The 26,575-nt window shown below is 65.2% G+C and overlaps 1 protein-coding gene across 1 annotated transcript in view; it reads left to right on the top strand.

The window, feature by feature from the left end:
* Window positions 1–10,110: 10,110 nt before the first annotated feature.
* TAFA5 (TAFA chemokine like family member 5) overlaps window positions 10,111–26,575 on the top strand; it is a 37,151-nt gene continuing 20,686 nt past the window's right edge. The window contains exon 1 of the mRNA XM_056107001.1: window positions 10,111–10,352. Within this exon, the coding sequence (XP_055962976.1) occupies window positions 10,241–10,352 (112 nt within the window). The 5' untranslated portion in view covers window positions 10,111–10,240. The remainder of the gene's footprint in view (window positions 10,353–26,575) is intronic.

The following is a 26,575-nucleotide window of genomic DNA, read 5'->3' as shown; positions in this document are numbered from 1 at the left end:
ATCCATCCACCATCCATCCATCCACCCATCCATCCACCATCCATCCATCCACCATCCATCCATCCACCCATCCATCCATCCATCCATCCACCCATCCATCCACCATCCATCCATCCACCATCCATCCATCCACCCATCCATCCATCCATCCATCCACCCATCCATCCACCATCCATCCATCCACCCATCCATCCATCCATCCATCCACCCATCCATCCACCATCCATCCATCCACCATCCATCCACCCATCCATCCATCCATCCATCCACCCATCCATCCATCCACCATCCATCCATCCACCCACCCATCCATCCATCCATCCACCCACCCATCCATCCATCCATCCATCCACCCACCCATCCATCCATCCATCCACCCACCCATCCATCCATCCATCCATCCACCATCCATCCACCCATCCATCCATCCATCCACCATCCATCCATCCACCATCCATCCATCCATCCATCCACCATCCATCCATCCACCCATCCATCCATCCATCCACCATCCATCCATCCACCATCCATCCATCCACCCACCCATCCATCCATCCATCCACCATCCATCCATCCACCCATCCATCCATCCATCCATCCATCCATTCACCATCCATCCACCATCCATCCATCCACCATCCATCCACCATCCATCCATCCACCCATCCATCCATCCACCATCCATCCATCCACCCACCCATCCATCCATCCATCCATCCACCCACCCATCCATCCATCCATCCATCCATCCACCATCCATCCACCCATCCATCCATCCATCCATCCACCATCCATCCATCCACCCATCCATCCATCCATCCACCCATCCATCCACCATCCATCCATCCACCCATCCATCCATCCATCCACCCATCCATCCACCAGCCATCCATCCACCATCCATCCATCCATCCACCCATCCATCCATCCATCCACCCATCCATCCACCATCCATCCACCCACCATCCATCCATCCACCCACCCTTCCATCCATCCACCCACCCTTCCATCCATCCACCATCCATTCATCCACCCATCCATCCACCTACCCACCCATCCACCCGTCCACTCCATCCATCCATCCATCCATCCATGTAGACGTCCACCACCCATCACCACCCACCTGTCCATCCATGGGCCAGCTCTTTCCATCCCTGCCACAGTGAGGAAGTGACTCTGTGCCCGCATCACCTCCCCAGGACTTGACTTTTCCTCAGTGTCCGCCCAGATCCTGACTGGTGGTGAGTGACTGTTTTCCACAGGAGGCCACCATGCTGTGACCGTTCTTAGGTACACACGGTGCTCTGTGTCTGCCGCATCTCACACATCTGGGGCAGAGACTTCTGGGGGTTCTTTCCTCGATGCCAGGGCCGCCAGAGAATGCCCGGGCCAGGTGGGATTCCCCGGGCACTGCCCTAACTCACTCAGGCACCGGCACCAGCCATCAGCTGCTTCTCGGGCCCGCGTTGGTCTGCAGGGAGCTGCACAGATGTCGTTTCTAAATGCTCCGTAACGGAGAGCTACAAAGAAGCCGTGGGGAGGAGAGGGGGCAGGGGTCCGGGACCAGCAGGAGGAGCTCGGGGCGGGGGGGGCCCGTGAGAGGGACTTGGGTGGGACGCTCAGTCACCCAGTGATTCATGAGAAACCCGTGGTCCACGAGGATCCGGAACCCCCAGGAAGACAAGTAAAGGATAGAGAACAAAAGCGAGCAGAAGTGGCCCATCTCTCCGACAGCTCTCACGCCCAGTGGGCCCCTGTGTGCCCGCCTGACACCTCCCCCACCCTGGCGGAGCCGTGGACACACCTGGGCACCCCCTTTCTGAGGCAGGTTCCCACGGAGAGGGGCTTTGTCTTGTCCCTGTCTGCACACAGTGGGAAGTTCAGTGTAAAGATCCAGAAAGCCTGGAGGCCCTCTAGGCAGAGGTGAGGCCCTGGGCACGGAGGTCCTACAGGGGCCTGTGCAGGAGTGGAGCCGCGGGCCGGTGCCCCCAGCCCCACCTCTGCACAGATGTCAGATCTGAAGCTGCAGCTGCCTGGGCCCCGGGGTGCTGGGAACTCAGACACTGGGGGTATCGGGGCCATTCTGCGGGACCCGGGATGCAGCGGAGAAAGGAGCAAGTGGGGACTTTATAGGACACGGGGTGAGGGACTCCCGCGGGCAGGGGCCGGTGGGCAGCACCTGGGCTCACCGGGGAGGCCAAACAGAAGACCAAGACTTGAATATTTATTTATTTATTTATGCTTTTTGGGTCCCACCCGGCGATGCTCAGGGGTCACTCCTGGCTCTGCACTCAGGAATCACTCTTGGTGGTGCTCGGGGGACCCTTTGGGATGCTGGGAATCGAACCCGGGTCGGCCACGTGCAGGGCAAACACCCTCCCTGCTGTGCTATTGCTCCACCCCCAATATCTGAATATTTAACCGTCAAATGCAGCCTTCCACCAAGGAACGAGGCCCCAGTCGTGGAAACTGGTTCTTGGCCATCATTCCTCGAGTGTCGCTGTGGAGATGCCCAGGTTGCAGGGTGGCCGGCCCCCGGGGCCCGGGCCCTGCACGCAGCCAAGTCGGGCTCAATCCCTGGCAGCCCATGCAGTCCCCCGAGCTCTGCCCGGAGTGACTCCCGAGCACAGAGCCGGGAGTAAGCCCTGAGCACTGCTGGGTGTGACCTGGGAAGGGAACGTACGACCCAGACGGTGGCCAGAAGGGCAGGAGGGAGAAAGGCCGGATCCGGAAGCCTGAGGCAGGGCCCCCGCCCCTTAGCCCACGACGCGGGCGGACCCGTGGCGGCAGGCCGGGCCTCCCACCCACAGCCGCACCCGTGAGTCGGGGGCAGATTCACCAAGAAACGGACACGAGACGCGCCCAGGGCTCCCCACTCAGGGAAACGCAGGGAGCAAGGAAGATCGGGGGGGGGGGGGAGGGTTGTACGAGGAAAGGAGAACGGAAAGACACGACGACATTCCACACTCAGCACAAGCTCTCGTCAGCAGACAGTGTGTGTCTGTATGTCTGGATGTGTCTCTGTGTGTCTCTGTGTGTATGTCGGCGTCTGTGCGTGTCTGTGTATGTATGTGTATGTCTGTATGTCTGTGTGTGTCTGTCTGTGTCTGTGTGTGTCTGTGTGTCTGTGTGTGTCTGTGTGTGTCTGTGTCTGTGTGTGTATCTCTGTGTGTCTGTATCTATCTGTGTGTATCTGTGTGTGTATGTCTCTGTGCGTCTCTGTGCGTATGTCTGTATGTGTCTCTGTGTGTTTCTGTGTGTGTCTGTGTGTGTATCTCTGTGTGTCTGTGTCTATGTGTCTGTGTGTGTCTGTGTGTCTGTCTGTGTGTGTGTATTTGTGTGTGTCTGTGTGTATTTGTGTGTCTGTGTGTCTGTGTGTGTCTGTGTCTGTATGTGTCTATCTGTGCATCTGTGTCTGTGGGTGTGTCTGTGTGTATATCTCTGTGTGTCTGTGTCTGTGTGTCTGTGTGTGTCTGTGTGTTTATGTCTGTGTCTGCGTATGTCTGTGTGTGTCTCTGTGTGTATGTCGGTGTGTATTTGTGTGTCTGTGTATGTATGTATATGTCTGTGTGTCTGTGTGCATATTTGTGTGTATGTGTGTCCGTGTGTGTGCCTGTGTGTGTCTGTGTGTCTGTGTCTGTGTGTGTGTCTGTATGTATCTCTATGTGTCTGTGTATGTCTTTGTGTGGATGTCTGTGTGTTTGTCTGTGTGTGTCCGTATATGTCTGTGTGTCTGTGTGTGTCTGTGTATATCTATGTGTGTGTCTATGTCTCTGTGTGTGTCTGTGTCTCTGTGTGTCTCTGTGTGTGCGCGTGCACAGACAAATCGCCCAATGGTGTGGAAGACGCTGCCAATAGACCCACAAGCTCCCGTCAACTGTCTTTTTTTTTTTGACAAAGGTAAAGAGAGAATTTAGTGGGAAAGAGATCGTCTTTCAAGCAAATGATGCCAGAATAATTGCACATTCACATTCAAGCGAAAATTAAACCTGTCTCTGTCACTAACCCCAGGCACAGAAATGAGCTCAAATCAATGCTGGATGAAAACTGTGGAAACGCCAAAAGCAAACGTGCCGAGAACGTCAGCGCGGGGCTGGGCCGGGATTCCCTAAAGTGGAACCAGGGCCCAGGCGGAAGGACGAAGGGATAGAGGAGTGGCCGGCCGGGCGGCAGGACGGCGGGGAGGGCGCTTGCCGGGCACGTGGTCACCAGCGGGGGTGGTCCCGGCACCCCAGACGGTCCCCCGAGAACCTCCAGGCGAGATCCCTGAGCACAGAGCCTGGAGCAGGCCCCGAGCACTGTTGGGTGTGGCACACACCACAATTAAGGCCCTGGGCCATTGGCACACAGGAAGGCCAACGGCGGAGGGGAGGCGTGGCGCGGACGCCAAGGCCCTGGCGCCCCCACGTCCGTCCGTCCGTCTCTCGTGAGTCCGGAGAGAGAAGGAGCGCTCGGAGCTGCAGAAGACCAACAGCTCCTGAGAAATGGCCGCCCTTCACAGGAGATGCATTTAGTGGCACGGATGCAAACAGAGCGCAAGGAAGCCTTGGTCTCATCGGTCATTAGGGAAATGTAAATGCAGACCGCGGGAGACGCGCCTCCCTCCCAGCCGTCAGGATAATGAGGAGAGGCACCCGCTCAGGACGGAGAGACGCGCGCCCAGGGCCTCCCGGGACAGTCGCTCGGATGCGGGCGGGCGGGACACAGCCGGTCCGTCCCTGCCCCCAGAGCCCCGGGAGAGAGCGTCCCCTCCTGCTCAGGACACCGGCGTCACTGCACGTACGGTGGGGAAACCGAGGCACAGTGGCGGAGAGGGAAGACCGAGGTTGGATGCCCCGTGGACACGACTAGCCCTCGGCCTGCAGAGCAGAGCCGGACAGACCTGGACGTGGGGAGGCCAGCACAGCTCACGGTCTCTCTCTCTCCATCCAGGCCTTTCCCGCCGGAGCTGCCTGCGTCTCCTAGACAGCGGGTTTCACACACTCGCTTGGCTGGGCCTCAGGTCCCTGCCCCGGTCACTGGGGCCGGCGTGAAGGCAGCCTGGGAGGCAACGAAGGGACATTAGCGGGTGCCGGGGGACAGGTTTTCGTGGTGAGCCATGGCCAATCAGTGGATGGCGTGAGAGAAAAGCACTCAGGCTCCTGGGGTCACTCTGACAGCCCCCAGCTCCGGAGGTCACTGCCCTGTCCTGGGCCACAGGGTCCCCTCTGACGGGGAGTAGCTGCCTGGCCTGGCCAGGGGCCCGGAGCCACCCTGTCCGTCCCTTGAAACACGGGAATCTCACCATCATCCCCCGTTGGCCTTGTCACGTCTAAATCCACCTCGGGGAAAATAGTCAGGGATGCAGCCCACGAGCACGGGACACGAGGTCCGTGGACAGCCTGCCTGGATGAGGACGAGCGCCCGTGGGTATCGGCTTGTTTGGATCGCTTGGTATTTATTTTTTAATTCGAAAAAGTTGAAAGGAGAGGGCTGGAGCGATAGCACAGCGGGGAGGGCGTTTGCCTTGCACGCGGCCGACCCGGGTTTGATTCCCAGCATCCCATAGGGTCCCCCGAGCTCCGCCAGGACTCATTCCTGAGTGCAGAGCCAGGAGGAACCCCTGTGCATTGCCAGGTGGGACCCAAAAAGCAAAAAGCAAAAAGCAAAAAAAAAAGTTGAAAGGAATGAATCCCCTACCCCACCCCTTCAGATCCATCATGAGACCCCAACAGGGGGCATGTGCAGCCGGGGTCAGGGGCGACAAAGCTTCAACAACCCTCTCGGAGCAGAAGGAAGCAAGAAGAGCCAGAGAGACCGTCCAGCGTCCCCGTCCGTCACTCAGGAGACTCCCCGGCACGCGCGGGCCAGGCGAGTTCGTGCCCTGTCTCCTGGAAACGAGCTTGGCGGTGGCCAGGCGAAGCCTCGTGTGGTGGCAAGTTGACCCTCCTCCATCCACCTTGGAACCCCCGCCAAGGCCGTCCGCTGGGAAATGGGTCCATCGAAGCCGTGCCCACTGCTCAGATGCTTCTCAGCGTGGAGCGTGGACGGTCCCCGGAGCTGTGTCCTGGGGACAGAATGCCCCCTGCCACACACACACACACACACACACACAGGCTCCACGGCTCTGCTGACCCAGCCAGGGTGGGCTTGCAGAGAGACGGGAGAGGTAGAAGTGCGATGCAGAACCCTAGGCCAGGAAGGCTGGGGGGTAGGGGGAGTGTTCTGAGGGGTGGGATGAAGGGCCCCTTGCCTTCCTCCTCTGCACACTCCCCTTGGATTCCTCCCAGGGGACAGAGTCCACCAGCCCAGAGCGGAGAGGACGGGAGAGGCCCCTGTTGGGGTTTCATGGTGGAGCTGAAGGGGTGGGGGAGGGGATTCATTCCTTTCAACTGTTTTTTTTTTCTTTTTGGGTCACACCCGGCGATGCTCAGAGGTCACTCCTGGCCCTGCACTCAGGAATTACTCCTGGCGGTGCTCGGAGGACCCTATGGGGTGCTGCCACCAGCCCCCAGCCCACGAAGGGAGCCTCAGGTCAGCCAGTGGCTGTGGACCCTGCCCCGAGCCCATCCTGCAGGCCAGAGCCTGGGATCCCAGCAAAGAGCGTGTCCGTGGGTGGGCAGACAGGCATCCGCAGCTGCGTGGTTCCTTCTTTGCAGAGTCCTGGGGCCTCTCCCGGCACGGAGCCACGTCTGTCCCCCTCGGCCTTCCCGCCGCGTCCTCAAGGTCCAGCCCCCGCCTGGGGCCCGCCCGGACTTGTCCATCAGCACAGAGGCCAGGGCACTCCATCAGGCCCTGCTCCAGGCTCGCCCCTAACCTGGTACAGCCTCGAGTGCGTGGGGTCAGTCTGGGCACTGGATTGTGTGGGAACGAGAGGACAGCGGGAGAGGGGACCCTACGCCCTCAGCGGGGGGACCCCAAGCTCTGCCCCCGCCAGGCACAGAGTCCGGCCTCCCCCCTCCCCGGGCGCCCTCTGCAGAGGAGGGGCGGGGCTGGGCATGATGGGACATCCAGGGCGTCCTCGGTCTCCCCGGATTGCATGGCAGGTGGCGGTGTCATTCTCTGAGCCTCAGGTTCTGGTGGGAAACAAAACCAGCCAATGACAATGACGGGAAATCAAGTCAACCAATGACAATCACAATCGATCCAAAACGCAGATCATCCAAGTCAACCAATCACAACCGCATATAATCTGAAACAGCCAATCACAACCACAGTCAACTCTCGACCACAGATAATCCGACACAGTCAATCACAATCACAGATACTACGAGCTAGCCAATCACAACCACAGACCATCCAAGCCGGCCAATCACAACACAGGCAATGCAAGCCAATCACAACCCCGGGCAATCTAAACTAGCCAACCACAACACAGGCGATCCAGGCCAGCCAATCACGAGGACTCTCTGGCAGGACTGTTAGGATGCTGACCGAGAGCTTCCTGTTACCTAGCAACAGAGCCCGGAGCTGGTCCATCCCTCCACCCTGCCTCACTGAGACCCCAGGGCATGATGGGACACACCAGCCTCAGCCAGCAGTGTCTAGGCAGGGTCTGCATACGTGGTCGGGGCAGCTGAACCCAGGACCCCCTTCCTGGCTCTTTCCCAGCCCCTGTGGGGTTTAGACACCCCATACCCTGGGGCTCTGCTCTGTGCCCTTAGGAGGGAGCTTTGCGGGCTTGGGGGATACCTACTCCAGGACCCCCACGTTCCCTCTGGCCAAGGGGCTCGGCCTTGATGCGTCTTCTTCGAAACCCTCCCTGGCCATCAATGAACTTCCAGGCCAGGTCCGTTTTAGCAAGACACCCACTGAGCAATTTTCTCCAGAACTCGCGCCTTCTGTAGCTGCTCCAGTTCCTCAACTGCTGTCTGCCGGGTGACCTCAGACCACCTGGCACCCTCAGCAGGCACAGAGGAGGGGAGTGGGTGATCTCACGCACGGGGCAGGAAGAACAGTGAGAACAGCCGGGACTGACCGAGGAGAGGAGGCTGAGCCGTGAGGGTCGTCCCTGAGCCCCGTGGAGCCACGGTGGGGTGTCCCTGTGGCATGGGGGTGCGGTGTGAGTGCTGTGCGTATGTGGTGGCATGTGCTATGTTCACATCTCACACTCAGGCACACACCACACAGTCCAGAGTGCCACTATGTAACAACCCGCTCAGGTGCTTGTGTGTGAACCTGAGCAAGTTGTTACATAGTGGCACACTGGGCTGTGTAGTGTGGGCGAGTGAGCTGGGCGCACACAGGCACACATGGGTACATGCAAGTATGTGAGCATTTATGTGCTGTGCATATGCATGGCATGTGGTTGTGCACATGCATGTGTGTGCCCGTGTGAGGTATAGACATTGTGTGGTGTGTGCGTGCACATGTGTATACTGGGTACATGTGGTGTGTGCAGTGTGTGGCAGTGTGTGGCACAGGTGTGGTGATGAGTCTTCTGAGTGTTTCGAGATACCTCCACACAGGTCACGTGTGTGGTGTGCGTTGTGGACCATGTACGCATGTATATGAACAGAGGCATGTGCATTGGTGGTGCCTGCCTGCACACCCGTGTGTGCCTGGCACATGCGTGCTGTGTGTGGGTGCACACGTGTGCCTGTGCATGTAAGCTTTGTTGTGCGTACTTCATTGTCTGTGCACGTCTATAATGCTGCATGCGTGTCAGTGAATATGCATTACACTGCGTGCATGTGTGTCAGTGTATATGCACTACACTATGCACGCATGTCCGTGTGTGTGCACCACAGTGTGTGCATGGGTGTCTGTGTATATGCACTACACTGTGTGCGTGCGTCAGTGTATCTGCACTATACTGTGTGCACACATGTGTGTGTATGTCCGCGACACTGTGCATATGTGACTGTTTACATACGTTGCACTGTGTGCATGAATGTTAGTGTATGTGCATGTGTCTGTGACTATGTACTACATTGTGCACACGTGTGTATATACACACTACACTGTGCACGTGTTTGTATGTGCGCTACACTGTGTGCATGCGTGTCCGTGTATCTGTACTACCCCGTGTGCACGTGTTTGCATGTACACTGCACCGTGTGCACATGTGTGCGTGTCTGCCCCACCATGTTACACGCTGTGTAGCGTGCAGGTCCCAGCAGGGCTGTCCCCGTGTGCCATCGCAGCCCTGACCCGGCTGACCCGAACTCCACTGTCCCCAAGTGGGTCAGAGAAGGGCGCAGGGTGCTGGTCTGTCCCTGCTTCTCTGGGCCGACCGGCATGCTGGCCCCTGCAGAGGCTGCCCAGCTGTGACCGCCCCCCAGGGCCCTGGGCCCCTGCTACCTGCTCTCAGCACGGGGGAAGCGGTTGAGCGACTCCATCCGTGCCTGTGGGGGCTGGGGGGAAGGGGGCTCAGGGGGTCGGCACTGGGCCGCTGAGCCGGCAGCTCCCGGGGCTCTTTTAGGGCCAGAGAGGGGCTTTGCAGCTGATATCGAAGATGCAAATCAACTGGCTAACAATCGCTCCCCTCCAGTGTGGAAAATGCTCCTTCAGCGTCTCCCACGGACCCAAGCTTCCAGACCCACAAGCCCCCCCCACCACCCGCGGCGGGGAAAGGCCTGGAAAGGGGTCCCGCCAGGCCACAGCCGCGGGCTGACCAGGGTGTCCCTGAGCCCAGAGGGTCCGGGCCTGGCGGAGGGGCGGGCCCGCGGGGTGTGGGGGAGGGGGCACCGCGGGCTCCGCGCAGGTGCCGGGGAGCGTGTGTCCCGGTGGTGGTGGTGGCAGTGGTGGCTGGGGGGTGCTGACAGGTCCCCCTGCCCGGCGGGCGGGCCACCAACAACTCGCCGCGGCGGGCTGTCCGGCGGCGGGGCCGGGGGCCCGTCTCCGCGGAGGCCCCGCGCCCCGCGCGCGCGTCCGTCCGTCCGGGGCGCGCCGAGCCCGGGGCGCGCGGCGGCAGCGACGCCCGGAGCGGCGGGCGCGGGGCGCGGGGCCGGAACCCGGGCGGCTGGGGGAGGAGGGGGAGGAGGAAGAGGAGGAGGAGGAGGAGGAGGAGGAGCAGGAGCAGGAGGAGCAGGAGGTGGAGAGGAGGAGGAGGAGGAAGGAGAAGAGGAGGAGGAGGAGAGGGAGAAGGAGGGGAAGGAGGAGGAGGAGGGGGAGGAGGAGGAGGGGAGCGGGGAGGAGGGCGGGGAGGAGCGCGGGGATGGCGCGCGCGGGGCCCGCACGTGGAGGCCGGCGCGGGGGCGCGGGCAGGCCCGGGACGCGCTGAGACGCTGCCGCCCCCCGCGCGGGCGCCGCGGCCTCCATGGCGCCATCGCCCAGGGCCGGCCCCCGGCACGATGCGGCCGCGCTGCCCAGCATGTCCTCAACTTTCTGGGCGCTCGTGATCCTGGCCGGCCTGCTCATCGCCTACTGCAGTGAGTACCGCCGCGGCGCGGGCGCGACCCCCGGCCCGGACCCCCGCCCGGCCCGGCGCGCGCGCGCGGGGCCGAGTTGCGCGCGCGCGGGGCCGGGCGGCCCGGCCGGCCCGGGCGCTGCCCGCCGGCCGCTCGCGGGGCGGGGGTGGACGGGCCGCCCCGAGCCCCCTCCCCTCCCCCGGCCCGGCCCGGCCCGGCCCGGCGCTGCCTGGGCGGGAGAGGGGGTGGGGGAGGGCGCTGGGGGTCCGGCCCCGGCTGGGCCCCCCTTCCGCCCCGCGGGTCCGAGCTGCGGGGCGCCGGCAGGGTGCAGGGCAGTGTTTGGGGGGGGGGTCCCCGTGCCCAGTGTCCTCCCGGCTCGCCTCCGGGCCCCTTGGCATCCCGCGGGCGGGCGCGCGGCGGGCTCCGGGCACCTGTCACACGGAGCGGCGGCACCCGGCGGGGGGAGGGGATGCTCACTAATGGGTAAATATTCAGGCGGCCAGCGCCGGGCTCCGCGGCCACCCCCTCCGCTGCCCGGCGGACCCTTGTGCCTGCCTCAGCGCCGGGCTGCATCGGCCGCCCCATGGCCCGGTCCCCCGGCGGCGGCCGGAGCTGGAGCCGAGGGGCCTGGGGTGGGGGTGGGGCGCGAGGGGGGCTGCTCCTGTCCCAAGAGAGTGCTCGGACCCTGGTCTGCCAGCGCCCCCCCCCCCCAGCCCGCACCTGCCTCCCACTGGCCACAGGGAGCCCAGGCTGAGTGCCCCCCCTCCACACTGTGCTCGGGACCCTGAGGGCCGCGTTGGTCCCTTTTCCGAGGGGTCCCCAGCAGCAGCACGTGGGGTTGTCACCAACCCCGCCGCTGCCCGCCCCCCCCCCCGTGTCCTGGGATTGGAGTGTGGGGCATCGCCGGGTGGGCAGGGTGGGCAGGGACGGCCGTGTCCCCAGCCCCCACTCACTCTGGCCGCAGCATCCGGGAAGCCCAGACCGCAGGTTGGCGGGGGCAGCTGGGACGGAGGCCCGGCCAGCTGCCCGTGGGGTGGCCAGCCACGGTCCCCCCGGAGAGCACAGCCCCCCCAGGCCCAAAATGCAGGTTTGTGCCTCCCTGGGCTGCGCCTGTGTCTGTGGCGTCCACCCCCACCCCATCCGGGCCTCTGCCACCCAGCCGTCTCGCTGACCCCAGAAACCCGGGCCCACGGCTTGTGGGAGGGGGGACCCCCGCAGGCGCCCGCCCCAGACGGGCACCCCGGGGGAAGCAGCCGTTCTGCGGGGGGCGGGAGGTGGGGTGAGCCGCGTTCTGGGCCCTGACAGTGAGCAACAGCTCCCGGACACACCCCATTACACCAGCAATGCGCCCGGAGAAATTAAAGCATCCCACCGAAATGCAAAATAGACGTCATCGTAATGTATAGAACTGCCGTCCCGGAGCGGGGAGAGACTTTCCCGCCCCCCCTCCGCCCCCGGGGAGCCGACAAGCCACCAATTAGATGGTTCCGTGGCGTCCCCTCCGACGCGGCAAGACGGAGCGCGCCCGCCGCGTCTGTAAATGGAGCTGCTAGCAGCGGGGATTTTTATTACCCCGCGTGTTTCTGCTCGGGAGCAGATGCATTTGTATTTTCTGAATCAGGGGAGCTGGGGCTGGGAGCCCCGTGTCCTGGCCGGCCCCTCTGCCTGCCGCCCGCCCGCCCGCGCGCGTGTGTGAGTGTGTCGGAGAGGGGCGGGGGTCTTGTTGCCCGCCTCGCGTGCCCTGGACAACCGGGCTCTGTCCTGGCCTGGTTTTCGGTTCTGGGTGTAGAACTTCCAGGACCTGCAGCCTCCGGCTTGCTACTTTTGGGGGCTGGGCTCCCCCCTCTGGCCAGAGGGGGTCCTGCACCCAGGGAGGTGAGTTGCTATGGGGACTCGGGGCTGGGGGGAGGATTGGCGGCTGGGGGGGGGGTGTCCCGCCGGGGTTCTGAGCTCCCACCCGTGGTGGCCCCCGGTGCAGGGCACTCTGCCTCTCCCGATGGGCTGGGGTGGGTGGGAGAGTTGGGGTCTCCACCCCCTCCCCGGGGGTCACTCTCTTCCGACGCGTCTGCGTGGCCTGAGGGGGCTGGACGCGGGACAGGGGAGGGTCCTCCGCGTGGGTCTGTCCACGCCCACGCCCGGCGGGCTGCCAGCCTTCGTGGCCTTGGGGACCCGGGGACGGTGGGGCGCTCAGCCGCAGAGCTGCAGGAGGTGACCTGATGGCGGGGGGCGGGGAGGCAGCTGACCCCCTGACACGCAGGAAGGGATTTGGGGTACGGTGCCGGGACGGCGTATTGAGACCCCCTTGGCGGGCGGTTCTGTCCCCGAGGGAGACTGCAGGTGCACGGGGCCACGGCTTCATTGGTAGCTGGTGGCCAGACCTCGTCCAGGGCGCTGTGGCGTAGAGCTGGGGGCCATGTGGGGACTTGGGGGGCGCCCCTTCCCTGCAAGGGGGTGTGCTGGCTCGGGGCAGAGGTGGCCAGGGAGCCCCGAGGTGTCCTGGCTCTGCTCACCAGCTGCTGTTGTCTCTGTTGGCTGGTGTGTCCCTGGGGGCTCGTTCCGGGCTGGGCCGGGCCGCCTCCCATCTGCAACGCGGGTGCTTCTTACAGGGCTCAGTGTGGGGGTCGGTGAGGCCCAGCCCTGTGAGACCCTGCCCGGGCATCCGTGTGACCCGCGCTGAGCAGCGGCCAGCCTGCCCCGGCCACCGTGCCCTGCCCCTTCCCCAGAGACGGGCCCCTCCCCACCCAGCCCTGCCTCCCCGGGTGCCCGCCTGGGCCTGGGCCTGGGCCTGACGCGGCCGGGGGTCCCCAACGCCAGCACCCCCGCTGGACCCGCAGGCCGCCTCGTCGAGGGTGTCCAGGAGCTCAACTCGGGCCGTGAGAGCATCTTCAGGTGACTTTTATGGGTGTAATTATGGGGAAATGTGATGATAATGTGGCAGCAGAAAAGGGAAGAAAAGCAAAACATTAAAATCCTCATTTCTTTATATAGCTTCGCAGCTGCGTGTACTTCCAGGCTCATTTTTGCATTAAAATGTGGTGCTCCGGAGTTAATGACCTCTGCATAATGCCACCTGTCACCCAGAGCGCCGGGTGACAGTCCCGAGGCCGGAGTGGGAGCAGGCCGGACCTCGGGCCCAGAACTGCTGAGAGGGACCCACCGTCCCCCGATGGCCGGCCGCGTCGGGGGTCCCCGCCCGCACGCCCCTGCCGGCCCCCAGCCCACAGGGCCGCCCCAGTGACCCCCCTGAGGCCCCAGGGACGCCCTCAGCCCTGCGTGGACATGGCCTTCCAGAACCAGGCGAGCAGGTGGCAGCGAACCGGCCCTGGCGACCTCCCCTGTGCCTGCGAGCGTGTGTGAATGGGCCCCGTGGGTGCGCACTGCTGCTCACTCAACACAGCGGCCGGCAGGGCCCACCGGGCGCCCATCTGTCTCCCAGCGAGCGGAGGGGGGCTCCTTCGGAATCCCCACGCCTCCACACTGCCAGCTGGGTGCCCAGGGCACCCACACAGCTGGAAGAGGGCCTGGGGCACCGTCTCACAGCTGGGGCGGGGAGCACCGTCTCACGGCTGGGAGGGCCTGGAGCACACGGCTGGGGCATGGAGCACCGTCTCACGGCTGGGGCAGGGAGCACCGTCTCATGGCTGGGAGGGCCTGGAGCACACGGCTGGGGCATGGAGCACTGTCTCACGGCTGGGGCAGGGAGCACTGTCTCACGGCTGGGGCAGGGAGCACTGTCTCACGGCTGGAAGGGCCTGGAGCACACGGCTGGGGCATGGAGCACTGTCTGATGGCTGGGGCAGGGAGCACCGTCTCATGGCTAGGAGGGCCTGGAGCACATGGCTGGGGCATGGAGCACTGTCTGATGGCTGGGGCAGGGAGCACCGTCTCACAGCTGGGAGGGCCTGGAGCACACGGCTGGGGCATGGAGCACTGTCTCATGGCTGGGGCAGGGAGCACCGTCTCACAGCTGGGAGGGCCTGGAGCACACGGCTGGGGCATGGAGCACCGTCTCACGGCTGGGGCAGGGAGCACCGTCTCATGGCTGGGAGGGCCTGGAGCACCTCCACAGCTGGGCCTGGAGCACCATCGCACGGGAACTGGTCCTCCCCTCGGAGGCTCCTGTCCCCTGAGCCCGCTCACCAGCAGACCCTCGGGGATGTCTGCCCCCAGGCTGCCACCAGTGGCCCCAACCAACCAACCCGTAGGGAGGTCCTGTCCCCACCCTCCCAGCACCCATGACCCACAGCCGAGGCTCTGCCCACCCTGTCCCGGCCTGCTCCCTGGGGCTGCCACACTGAACACAGGAGGTGGGGCTGAGTGACCCGCAGAGCCCACAGGCAGACACGGGTCCTCCACCTGCAGACACGGGGCAGGTCCGTGGAGCCTGGCCGTCCGCTCGGCCCTCCTGCTCCGACTCCCGGGCGAGGGAGCAGCCGGTCCAGGCACTGACTGGTCAGCGTCTGGCACCAAGGGAACAGCCAGTGCAGGGCTGCAGGGGCGGCAAAGGCTTGGGGCGGGGCCGGGGTGGGCGTGGCCATGGGCGTGGCCAACTGCGTTAGGGGCGGGGCGAGGCTTACAGGCGGGGCCAGACCCTGCAGGGCTGCCTCAGGGCTTCCCCAGGCTGGGGGGGATGCGCCCTGAGAAGGGGTTGGGGGCTGGGTGCCGAGGGGAGCCTGCAGAATCCCAGGGGCCGCCTTGGTGCTGTCTGGGCTTGGTTTGGGTTTAGGGCCACGTGCCGCGGTGCTCAGGAGTCACGCGTGGGGCCCTCCCTTGGGGGGCCGGTGCCCTCCCCCTGGACTGTCCTGCTGACACCGTCCCTGAACGGCCAGCGATGGAGCACCCGGAGGTCCGTGCTCCCCACCGCCCTCCCCTCCCTGCTGCGTCACCCTGTGCAGGAACCCGGGTGCCGGGTGCAGGGAGCCCACCCTTACCCTCCCCGTCCCCTGGGACTCCTGACGCCTCCGGGTCCAGGGCCTGGGCAGGGGCCCCTGGTGGCAGTGGCGGCTGTGCTGTGTGTGGGTGAGCTGGTATCGGCGCTGGCATCTGTCTCCGGCTGGGACCGAGGTGGGTCCTGACCCTGAGGCCATAGGTGGCCCCTGCCACCTGCTCCGTGTTGACTGAGTGGCCTCCCCTGCAGGCTCTGCCACGTGCCCAGCCAGCCGGGGTTCGAGCAAGCGGCCACAGCCTGCGGGCACCACTGGGGGCGAGGCGTCACCACACTTCCTGGCTTTCCTCGGCTTCCAGCTCCAGCCCCCGCAGAGCCGCACTGGCGGCCAGGAGTCCTGGACAGCACGTGTCCGGGCCCTTGCCACCCCCCGTCCCCTGTCCAAGGTCTCTGGCATTGGTGATTCTGGGTCGCGTGGAGCCGGCTGGAATCCACTTCCAGGTACCGTCTCTCCAGGAACTCCGGCTGTTGCCGAGGGCCGTGGTGCCTGGGCTGCCTCTGTTCAGCTGCTGCCCCCGCTGGACGGACCCCCGTTCTGGTCCTGCTGCGGCCCTGCCCACGGGGACCCACCGTGCCTCCACGGCCATGCTGCCCTCCCTCCTGCACTGGGAAACAGCTTCCTGCCTGGGTGCCTCGTACTGTACTGGTAGAGCCCCCAGAACCTGCTTCTGCGGGTGCCTAGACACAGGTGAGGCACATCTTCCTGTGTATCAGCTGGCACACGCATGCATACCTGCATGTACACACGTGTACATATGGCCACAGCACATGCGTGCCTACATGGCCCATACAGGTAGGTGCATCCATGGGGGGGGCAGGTGCACCCGCGTGCACGAAGCAAATCATGCACACAGTGAGTACACAAGCACGTGCACACAGGACAGACACGCACACAAGCACACGCACACAGTCCAGCAGACACTCACGTGTGCACGTGTCACAGCGCACGGACACATGTACATGGTGCAAAGCAACCGTGAGCACACCAGCGGCACCCACAATACAGACACAGCCCGCAATGCACACATACACTCATGCAGGTGCACACAAGTTCAGACACAGCCCATGAGGTACATATTCCCACGTGTGCACACACGTTCAGACACTGCACACGTGCACTCACATGCATACCTGTGCGCACATATTTAGATCTCCCACGATGTACACACTCTCACATGCATGTGTGTACACACATGCACACACAACACATGATGCACACATGCATGCATATACAGACACAACATACATACACTGACATACACGTGTGCATATATGTACAGACGCAGCCTCCGATGCACAAGGCTTACGTGGGCACAGCACAAGGCTTGTGTTGCCTAGTACACGACATGTGTGTCCACATGTGTACGATGCTGACACATACGTGTGCACAGTGTGCAACACATGCCGGGTGGTACGCACTGGACACAGACACATGCTCACGTACATGCACATGTCTGAACGCGCATATGCTCACCCTCACATGTGCCAGGGACTCGAGTGTTTTGCCCCCAGCCCAGCGTTGAGCCCCCTGGTCAGCCGCGTGGTTGCTTGAACACACGTGAGGCCTGAGGCGGCCCCTCCCTCGGCTCTGCCCTGTGTCTAGGTCTGCCCTGCCTGGGCGTCCGGCCGGTCGGGCCCTCCGGGGGCTGCACCTGTGTCCTGGGGCCTTCGGGTGATGGCGGGATCTGCGGGGGCCGGGGTCAGCTCTCAAGACCCCCACCTGTCAGAAGGCGTTGGCTCCCCTTGGGGACGTGGTGGACGGACCCCACACGCAGGAGCCTTCCATGGGACAGGGGGCTGGCCGGGGCGGGGGCTGGCCAGGGCCTTGGGGGGTCTGTTCCCCTCCTGGGCTCAGCACGGTAGATCACCTGGTGCGGTGCCCACGGTCCGCCCACAGGGAGGCTCCGGCCGGCAGGGGCCCTCTCGCCCGTGACCCTCCTGCACCCCAGATGCCCCCAGCACTGGGGGCTGGAGACCCCAGTGCTCCGCTGTATGGGCCCGGGCACCCCTGCACCCTCTCTGCCCCTCCCGCTGCCCCCTCCCGCCCTCCCTCTGCCCACCAGGCGGCACTCTCGGCCCTGGCATCCGGGTTCTGCCTCGGCCCTGGCGCGGGGGGGCAGCAGGGTCTGGCTGGACCCTCTGGTGCGGCTGCCCAGGGTTGCTCCCGTTCTGCCGTCATGAGCGTCCACGGCCCAGAGGGTTGGGGGCCTTGGCCCGGTCCCTCCACAGCCTTCGCGGCCCCCGCCCCTCCCCCGCCAGTGCCCGCGGGAGCTGGCAGGGCCCATTGTTCTGCCCCTCCCGCTCACATGTGACCGCGGGCAGGCGCTGAAAGGGCCTTTGTTCCTCGGGCTCATTAAGGAGCAGCAGCAGGCCCGGTCTGGCCCCGCAGCCGCTGGACGCAGCCCCGGTCAGTCAGCAGGGCCCGTGCGGCAGTCCAGCCCGGGCTGGAACTCCGGGTCAGCTCTGGCTCGCCCCGGGACCAGACCCCTGTGGGGGTGGCCGGCAGGCTTGAGGCCAGACCCGCGGGGTATTGGTGCTGGTGTGCCGGGCTGGTGGGGGTCAGAGCTCCCTGGACCCCCGGCCTTGGCCCTCAGTGGGGCTGGGGAACCCACTTCCTCCCCAGGTGGCCCCAGCAGGCACACAGCTGTCCCCTTGGATCTGCCTCCCACCGGACCCCCATCCTCGAGGCCCAGAGGCTCAGCACGGGGGTCCCAAGGCCGCGCCCAGCCCTGGCCAGATGGCCTGGGGCACACGCCCTCCCCGCCGGGCAATGCCCGGAATGTCCCGGATCCTGTCCCCAGCAGGGCCCCTCACCTGCCCCCACAGGCCATCGGCCCCCCAGAGGTGGACAGTCCCGGGAGGTGAGGGTCCCCGGAGACGTCTCTGCTCCCCACTGGCGCCGGGCCCACGAGGCAAGATCTGGGGTCACTCCAGCACCGCGTCCTCAAGTTGACCGGCTCCTACAGCCCGGTCTCCACGGGTACCCCGGGGCCGAGTCCCAAGGTCACTCCAGGACGGAGCTACAGGAGCTACACGGTCAGCCTGGGGCCGAGTCGCACGGGCACCCCGGGGCTGGGTGTCGAGTCTCCCCAAGTGCCACCATCTCCGTCTCCCGGGTCCAGGGCCCGCGGTCACCCTAGGGCCAGGACCCCTGGTCACCAGGCCCTCTGGGGCGACCCCAAGCCCAGATCTCCAGATTTGAGAATTAACATGAGATCAAAAGAGACAGAGTAATTTTTCATCCCGCCTGGAAGGTTATTTGCTTCCCGCCGATGCTTAGTGTACTGATGCCGGGTGTCAAAAGGTAAATGATTTTAAACCAGATTCAATTTAAATTTCATTACATATTTGTAGGAGACGGAGGCTGGGGTCCCCTCGCCGCGCCGGGAGGATCTTTTGCTTCGGATAACTCGGGGGGCCCGGCACCCGGGAGCCTCCCCCCGCCCCCGCACGGGCCCCGCGTTGCTGGGCGCCCAGGTCTGTCTCCCTGGGACTTCCCAGGCCCCCGCTCCCCCGACTCTGGGCGGGTTCGAGGGTCGGCTCTTACCTTTGTGCTTGCGGGGCCCGAGAGCGCGGGGCTGAGGGCAGGGGACCAGGTCCGTGGTGTCACCCACGGCTGCTGTGTGCGAGCGCAGAGGGAGCACGTGAGGGTCAGGGCACCCCTGGGTGCCCCAGACCTCAGGAGGCAGGAGGGCAGGGGCGTACGTTCCCCTGGGGAGGAACTGGCCTGTTCTGACCACTGGGGAAGGGGTGGACTGGGGTGCTGTCCTCAGGGCAGAGTGGCCCCGAGGGTCCCGAATCCCTGCCACCCCACCCCAACCCCTCCACCCAGCCACACTGAGCCGCTCCTGGTCTGAGCGCCAGAGGCTGGTCGGAGAAGCCTTATTGAGGGGCCCTGGCCCCTGAGTCAGAGGCCCCAGAGTGCTGGGCATGTGGGTGGCGTGTCCACTCCCAGCCTGAGTGCAGGACTCACTTTTCTCGATGCCCTGGGTGCATCCACGCTGCCCCATGTGGCCCTGAGTGTGTCCACAGCTGCCCCATGTGGCCCTGAGTGTGTCCACAGCCGCCCTTGCTGTCTTGAGTGTGTCCACGGCTGCTCCGGCTGTCCTGAGTGTGTCCACGGCCACCCTGGCTGTCCTGAGTGTGTCCACGGCTGCCCCATGTGGCCCTGAGTATGTCCACAGCCGCCCTGGCTGGCCCTGAGTGTGTCCACAGCTGCCTCATGTGGCCCTGAGTGTGTCCACAGCCGCCCTGGCTGTCCTGAATGTGTCCACGGCCGCCCCCGGGGGGGGGGGGGGCCAGGCTGGAGCCACTGAGCCTGGGGCAGCCCCAGCTGGACCACAGCCTCCCCCTAGGGCCTGGCCTCGTGGGCCCCAAGGCCAGGAGCACGGCCGGACCCGGTGTCCAGGGCGGGTGTGGAAGGTCCAGCCGGGCTGTGCTGTCCACCCTGCATGCCCCCCGCCTCCGCGTCCCCGCGTGCCCACGGCCCTGGTGGCAGCTGTCCGCAATGGAGCTGGCCCTGGGCTGCCAGGCTGGGCACAGTTTCTTGTCCACGCCCGTGAGGGGCTGAGCTGAGCCTCCTGTTGGCGTTGCTGGGCTCAATCTGGCCTCCCTGACCTCATTCCCGGGGGTGAGTGGGGGCGTGGGGGCACTCACCCCTCCTGGGTCAGCAGCAGCCGGGGTGGGCAGTGCGGCCGCACACCTCGGGAGGGGGCGGGGCTGGCGGGGGCGTGTGGCAGGCATTGGTGCCCCCCTCCCCGGCCCTGTCGGCAGTGCTGGGCTGGGTGCAGTGTCCAGCCACACAGCTTGTCCCTGCCCGACTGTGGGGGGCAGCAGGGAAGGGGGTTCTGGGGTCCTGCCCTGCCCCTTCCCACTCAGCCCAGGCGCGGCCCTGAGTCCCAGGACGCCCTCCCCCCCCCCCCCCCCCGTCTTGCTATTCTCTCTGGCACACCCAAGGGTGCAGCTCTTAGTGGCGCCAGCCCTGGGCAAGAGGAGGCAGGGACAGCGGGGTGGGGGCGGGGGGCCCTCCACGTCCACCCCCAGACCCGAGCCCCCTAATGATGTGCATGTTTCCCCCGAGGCTGGGTCCTGGCCATGGCCTGGTCATTACTTGGGGCAGCTCTGAGCGGCCCCTGGCCCCGGGATGCCTCTCCCCCAGGCTGAGGACCCCCGGGCGGGCGGGCGGCCCTGGGAGGGACTCTGCGTCCAGCACCAGAGCCCCATGGGCCGTCCTCGGGAGTGGGTGAGGGCTGGGGGGACAGTGCCTGGGGGAGGTGCCCAGCCCCTCTGGGGACCCGTGTTGGAGTGGGCGCGACCAGGGCAGGGACACACCCACTCTCCGCTCCCCGGGGCTCAACCCCCCCCCCCCCCCCTCGCCTGCTGACACAGCTGCAGCCCTGACCGCATCTGGGCCGAGAACAGCCTCAGGTCAGGACTCAGGGAACAAGGAAGGTTCCGAGGGGTCCCAGAGTGCAGCCTACATCCCCTGACCTGGAGGTAGGGTCTGCCTCCCCCCTCTGACCCAGGGTTGGGTCTGCCTCGGCCCTCTGACGTGGAGGTGGGGTCTGCCTCCCCCCTCTGACGCTGGGTGTGGCCCCCTGTCCTGTCTCGTGAGGCTTTGCGTGACTGGGGTTAGGGAGAGGCTGGAGAGTGGCCTTGGGGTGCAGATACCAAGGGGCTGCGCCCATGGGCTCTGCGGGTGCCCCCAGGGATGCGGGCTGGGGGCTGCCTTCTGCCCCCCTTGTTAGGGGCAGAGCCCCCGGAGTCCCAGCGCACAGCACCAATGCCAGGTGGGCCCTGCGGGGGGGAGCCAGGCGGGCCGGGGGGTGCAGCCTCCTGCCCCAAGAGGTCGGGCCCTTCGGGTGCCGGGGGGTGGGGGCAGGGTGGACGAGCCCCAGGACCTGGAGGCCGGGTCGGCTGGGTCGGCCGGGTCCCGGTGCCCTCCTCCTGTCCTGGGCGCTCGGCGGGCCGGCTCCTCGGAGCAGAGACACCCGCTGGTCTCCGAGCAGGCTGAGACTGCAAGGCGGCACTTTCCCGGGAAGGGGAATTAGTTTAAAAATATGCTGTCAAAATATGTTGTTCTGAATGCTGAGTTGATGGTTCTTTTGTTTTGCTTTGTTTCTCGAATGTGTCATTAGGAAGAATTAACAATGACATCAAGTGTGCGACAGGCTGCGGATCTGAGGAGACGTGCCACGTCCTTGTCATCTGGGGGGGACGCCGCCGGCCGGTCCCCTCAGGGCACGTGTGGGCAGGACCCGCAGGCCAGCGCCGGAGGCCAGCCCTTGGGGGGACTTGGGGCCCAAGGTGGGGCCAGGCGGGCTGTGTGGGTCCCACTGAGCCGTGTGTGTGTGTGTCTGCGTGTGAGTCTGTGTGTGTGTCTGTGTGTGCGTGTCTGTGTGTCTGTGTATCTGTGTCTGTGTATTTGTATCTGTGTGTGAGTCTGTGTGTCTGTGTATCTGTGTGTGTCTGTGTGTGTCTATGTGTCTCTGTGTGTGTCTGTGTATGTGTGTGTCTGTGTATCTGTGTCTGTGTGTGTCTGTGTCTGTGTGTGTGTCTGTGAGTCTGTGAGTCTGTGTCTGTGTGTATCTGTGTGTCTATGTGCGTCTTTGTCTTTGTGTGTGTCTGTGAGTCTGTGTGTATCTGTGTCAGTGTGTCCGTGTGTATCTCTGTGTGTCTGTGTGTCTTTGTGTGTGTATCTGTATGTGTCTGTGTGTGGGGACGGGCCCAGAGACTCACACTGAAGTCCCGGAACCGGGCGGAATGGAAGGTCAGGGTGCCTTGGGCGGCCTGCGTGGATGAGCCAGTGTGGGCAGGTGGAGTGGACGGGCCGACAAGGCCATGTGGTGTGGGCCTGCAGTGTGCTCAGAGGTGGCACGAGGGCTGGGGTGGACGGGGGGACCGGCCAGTGTGATGGCCAGGTGGGGCCTGGGGTACCTTTCGCGGGGTGGGTGGTGGTGCTCCGGGTTCCTGCGCCCCGTGTCCACACATGGCCGAGCCCTGACTGCCGTCCACTCAGCCGGTCTTCTCCCAGGAAGAACCTGGGTCTTGGGGTCAAAGGTCCCTGAGGCCCCGCGTGGGTCTGTCCACTGCTGTCACTGGGGTGACCACACCTGACGGCCTCCCGCCTGCCTCCTTCCTGCCTGCAGGGGTCACCTGGCCTTCATTCCCAGAACTTTCCAGAACCTGTCTAGCCGGGCCCTCACCCTCACTGACCACAGGAGGCGCCAGACCTCAAGGGTAGCCCTACAGGGATGTCCACCCGTGTCTGCTAGGACCCCCCTGCGTTGCAGTGCAGGGGGGTCCGGTCAGGGTGGGGGCACCCCATAGGAGTGGAGGCGCCCTCCAGGCTGACCGGCAAGTGTCGTTCGCTCCCTAGTTGTGGGCTCCATGTGGACGTCGGGGGGCTCTCGTCCCCCTGCGCTGGGCAGGCTGGGGTCTGGCGCTCCCTTCCCCGGCGGACTGAGGGAGCCTGGCGGAGGCCCCGAGCTGAGGTGGCAGCGCCCAGGCGAGGGCAGGAGGGCCGCCCACTCTGGCCAGTGCCACAACCCTCCAGTGACCAGCGGCTCCTTCCTGGGCTATGACCCCACATCTGCCCATCACCGTGGCCACACGGCGCCACTGGGCAGTGTCCCCGCCAAGGTGGGCCCAAGAGCTCATCCCCTGCCTCCCGCCTGCGCTGCCCGGCGCCAGGTACCTACGGGGCATCCCCGGCACCACCACCAGGCCCGTGCAGCCCACCGCTCGCCGGCATGTCCTGTCCCTCCACGTCGCTCCTTGCCAAGCTGCCCATGTCCTCGAGGACACCAGTGACCTTGGGGTACCGGCGCAACCCCAGTGGGAGAGAAGGGTGGGCCAGGGAGGCAGAGGGGAGCCAGGCCGGGCCCTGCCCACTGAGCCGTCCTGTCCTCGCTACTCGGGTGCCAACCAGGCACTGTCCAGCTTGGCAGCAGGGCTGGGCGCCGGGGCCACTCCTTGGACTTCTCGCCGTCTCTCTGCAGGGCTGCCCAGGTCCCCTCGGGGGGTGGACGAGGGAGGCGGGGGTCAGGGTGGGGGCGGCAGACCCGAGCCCGTGCGGGGCAAGGGCGGGACTGGGGATCCGACCCCGGGGTGGGCGAGCCTGTGGTGAGGGGTCGTGGGTGCCCGTGGTGAAAGGCCCGTGGGTGCTCTGGTGTGGGCACTGGTCCCCGGGTCCCCGTTTCTCGGCAGGAACCGCCTGCAGTTGCACGGCCCGAGCTGCCCCTGGTGGCTCCGGAGGGTCCCTCGGGCCGCGCGGGGCCGGTGTCGGGGTCCGGGCTCCGTGCGACTCTCCGGGCTCTGCGGCCCTCCCCGTTCCCGCTCCCGCGAGTGCCGGGCGTGCCGCTGGCCGGCGCGGCGTCGATGTTTGAAGATCGGTTCCCAGCCTGCGCCCGAGTCTGCCTAAACCCACCGACGAGGAGCTAAGTTTGATAAATACAAGAAGATTAAAAATGGGAGAGAAAAATGTGTTTCCCGGCTCCCGGGAGGAAGTGCCAAAACTGACGCGAAGACACAGAAATAGAAGCGATCGGCGCGTCTCAGACGATCTCTCAACCTCCACACGAGGGGCGGCTCCGACCCGGCTCGCGCCGCGGGGTCCGCGGGGGGCCGGGGTGGGGGGTGCAGGGGCTGGACCCGCCGCTGCCCACCCTCACCGGAGAGTCCCAGCGCCAAGGGCGAGTGACCCTCAGCACCCGTCCCTACCCTGGGCCATGTCCTGCCCTCGTAGGAGGACTCAGGGTGTCCCAGGGCCCCCGGAGCACACTGACCATCACATGCTGACCGTCGCATGCTGACCATCTCATGTTGACCGTCACACACTGACCGTCAACATGCTGACCATCACACGTTGACCGTTGCACGCTGACCATCACACACTGGCCATCACACACTGATCATCGCACGTTGACCATAACACGCTGACCATTGCACACTGACCGTCGCACTCTGACCATCACATACTGACCATTACACATGTTCCATCACACGCTGACCATCACACATGGACCATCTCACACTGACCATCGCACACTGACCGTCGCATTCTGACCATCACACACTGACCATCACATGCTGACCATCACACGCTGACCATCGCATGCTGACCATTGCATGCTAACCATCGCACACTGACCATCACACGCTGACCATCACACACTGACCGTTGCACACTGACCATCACACGCTGACCATCAGACACTGACCATCGCACACTGACCATCACATGCTGACCGTCGCACACTGAGCATCACATGCTGATCATCACACTCTGACCATTACACGCTGACCATCACATACTGGCCATGACACGCTGACCATGACACACTGACCATCACATTCTGACCATCACTCACTGACCATCACACGCTGACCATCACACACTGACCGTCACATGCTGAGGCAGGAGTTGGGGTCCAGCCGGGCTCTGCCCCTGCTCAGACGCACTCGGTCAGCGCCCACCCTCTCGGGTCCTTCCCTGGTCTCCCTGACACCCTGGAGCTGGGCCCCATCCTTCCTGGGAGGCGGCCGGGAGTGGGAGGGAGCGTCAGCCTGCCCTGGCCAGCCCTGACCAGCCCTGGCTGTGGGCTCCCGTGCCACCTTCCCGGACCCCCAGGTCGGGTGCTCTGAGGATGGCTCCAGAGCTCCGTGGCCCGGGGGGGGGGGGGGTGCGGGAGCAGGCGGGGGCGGTCCGGGCACTGACGCTGACCCAGGGCCCCAACAGGGCTGGTGGGCAGGAGCCGGCTTGGGCTCTCGGCTGGGGTCGGGCTGGTCTCTCCCTGGACGCATCTGGCCCTTAGCTCATGCACAAACCTGACACTTGGTGTCCCACAGATCATGGCCACGGCGGCCGGCCACGCACACAGTCTGTCCACTCAGCCCGTCCACTGCCTGCCCATCCCCTCGAAGCCTGCTGGGCACTGCTCCGACCCACCTGGGCGGTGCTGCCCGTTGATCACATATCCGGTTCCCCCTGAGGGTCAGGCTCTGCCTCCCTGACCCACAGGAACGGGCCCTTGCCCTGAGCGTCTGGGTCCCGTGCCGTGTGGACCCCCTGCCTGGCACCTCTGCTCTGCTTGGAGACCCTTGCGGGCTGTGCGGCCGCTTGGGTCCTGTCTCGGGGTTGAGGGGGACCCTGACATGCCGGCTGCCCCCTGCTCTGCCCCAGGCTGCTGGACCCCCCCCCTCTGGTGCCACCCACTGCGGGAAGGTACCGGGGTTCCTGCAGGGAGAGGCTGGAGGGGGCAGCAGGCAGGGGTGAGGCTGACTCCCCGCCCCACTGGGCCCCTCAGCGTGCCGAGTGGGGGGTCCCCGGGGTGAGCCCCCTTCCAGCCCCTCCGTGCGGCAGGATCTAGGGCCCAGACGCCTGGTGTGTGCCAGGCCTGAGTCCAGCCCGGCTGCCCCTGACACAGCCCATGCTCCCTATAAGTCGCCCCTGACCACACGACCCACCTCGGGCATCTCAGAGTCCACCTGGGGCCTGGGGATTTGGGGAGGGGGAGATGCCACACGTGGGGTCTGCGGCCCCTGCGTCCGGGCAGCCTCTCGGAGCTGTGGAAGTTGGTGATTTTCCGTGTGGGTTGGCTTTGGGGCCAGACGCGCCGGGGGTCAGGGGCTTCTCTGGCTCTGCACTGGGGAATCGCGCGGAGGGGGGGGGCGGGACCATAAGGGGGTCCGTGTGCCGGCAGACGCGCTCCCCACCGTCCTGGGCAGGGCTCTGGGCACTGACTCGGGGCCTTGCTTCTTCCTGCCCCTGGGGAGCAGGGCCCAGAGTAGGGAGGGGACAGGGCTGACCAGGCGGGTCCCCAGAGTGTAGTCCCCAGGAGTGGAGAGCCCCAAGCACCCGGCCCAGGCCCTGACCCTGCAGGGGTGCTGGGCATGGTGGGGAGGGGGTGAGGGTCCCGGGGAGGGGTGCAGCCATGGCCCCAGGCCCGGGAGCTTCCTCCAGGGCTGGTTCCACCTTTGATCTGGAAACTCGGGGAGATAAAGGCCATCACTCGCTGCAGGCCGGGTGCGTCTCCCAGGCTGGGTCCCGGGGCCTCTCTGCAGAGCCCACCCAGCCCCGGGTGCCTGGGGCCGACTGCAGGGGCCATCCCGTGTCCCCGTGGCCCGAATGCCGCCCCAATCCCCAGACCCCCGCGTCTGCCCTCCCTGGCGTCCACGCCCACGGGGGCCTGCTCGGGCCGGGCAGGTGTGAGCGGGGCTGGCCGGCCTGCCCGGGGTCCGGGGGTGGCGGTGGCAGGGCCTGCTCTGCCGTGCTCCCCGGGGACCCCAGGGCCCGTGG

This window comes from Sorex fumeus, unplaced genomic scaffold (assembly GCF_029834395.1).
Source record: "Sorex fumeus unplaced genomic scaffold, SorFum_2.1 ptg000153l, whole genome shotgun sequence".
Classification (NCBI taxonomy): domain Eukaryota; kingdom Metazoa; phylum Chordata; class Mammalia; order Eulipotyphla; family Soricidae; genus Sorex; species Sorex fumeus.
The sequence above is the reverse complement of the archived record's forward strand: the minus strand, read 5'-3'. Positions and strand labels throughout refer to the sequence as shown.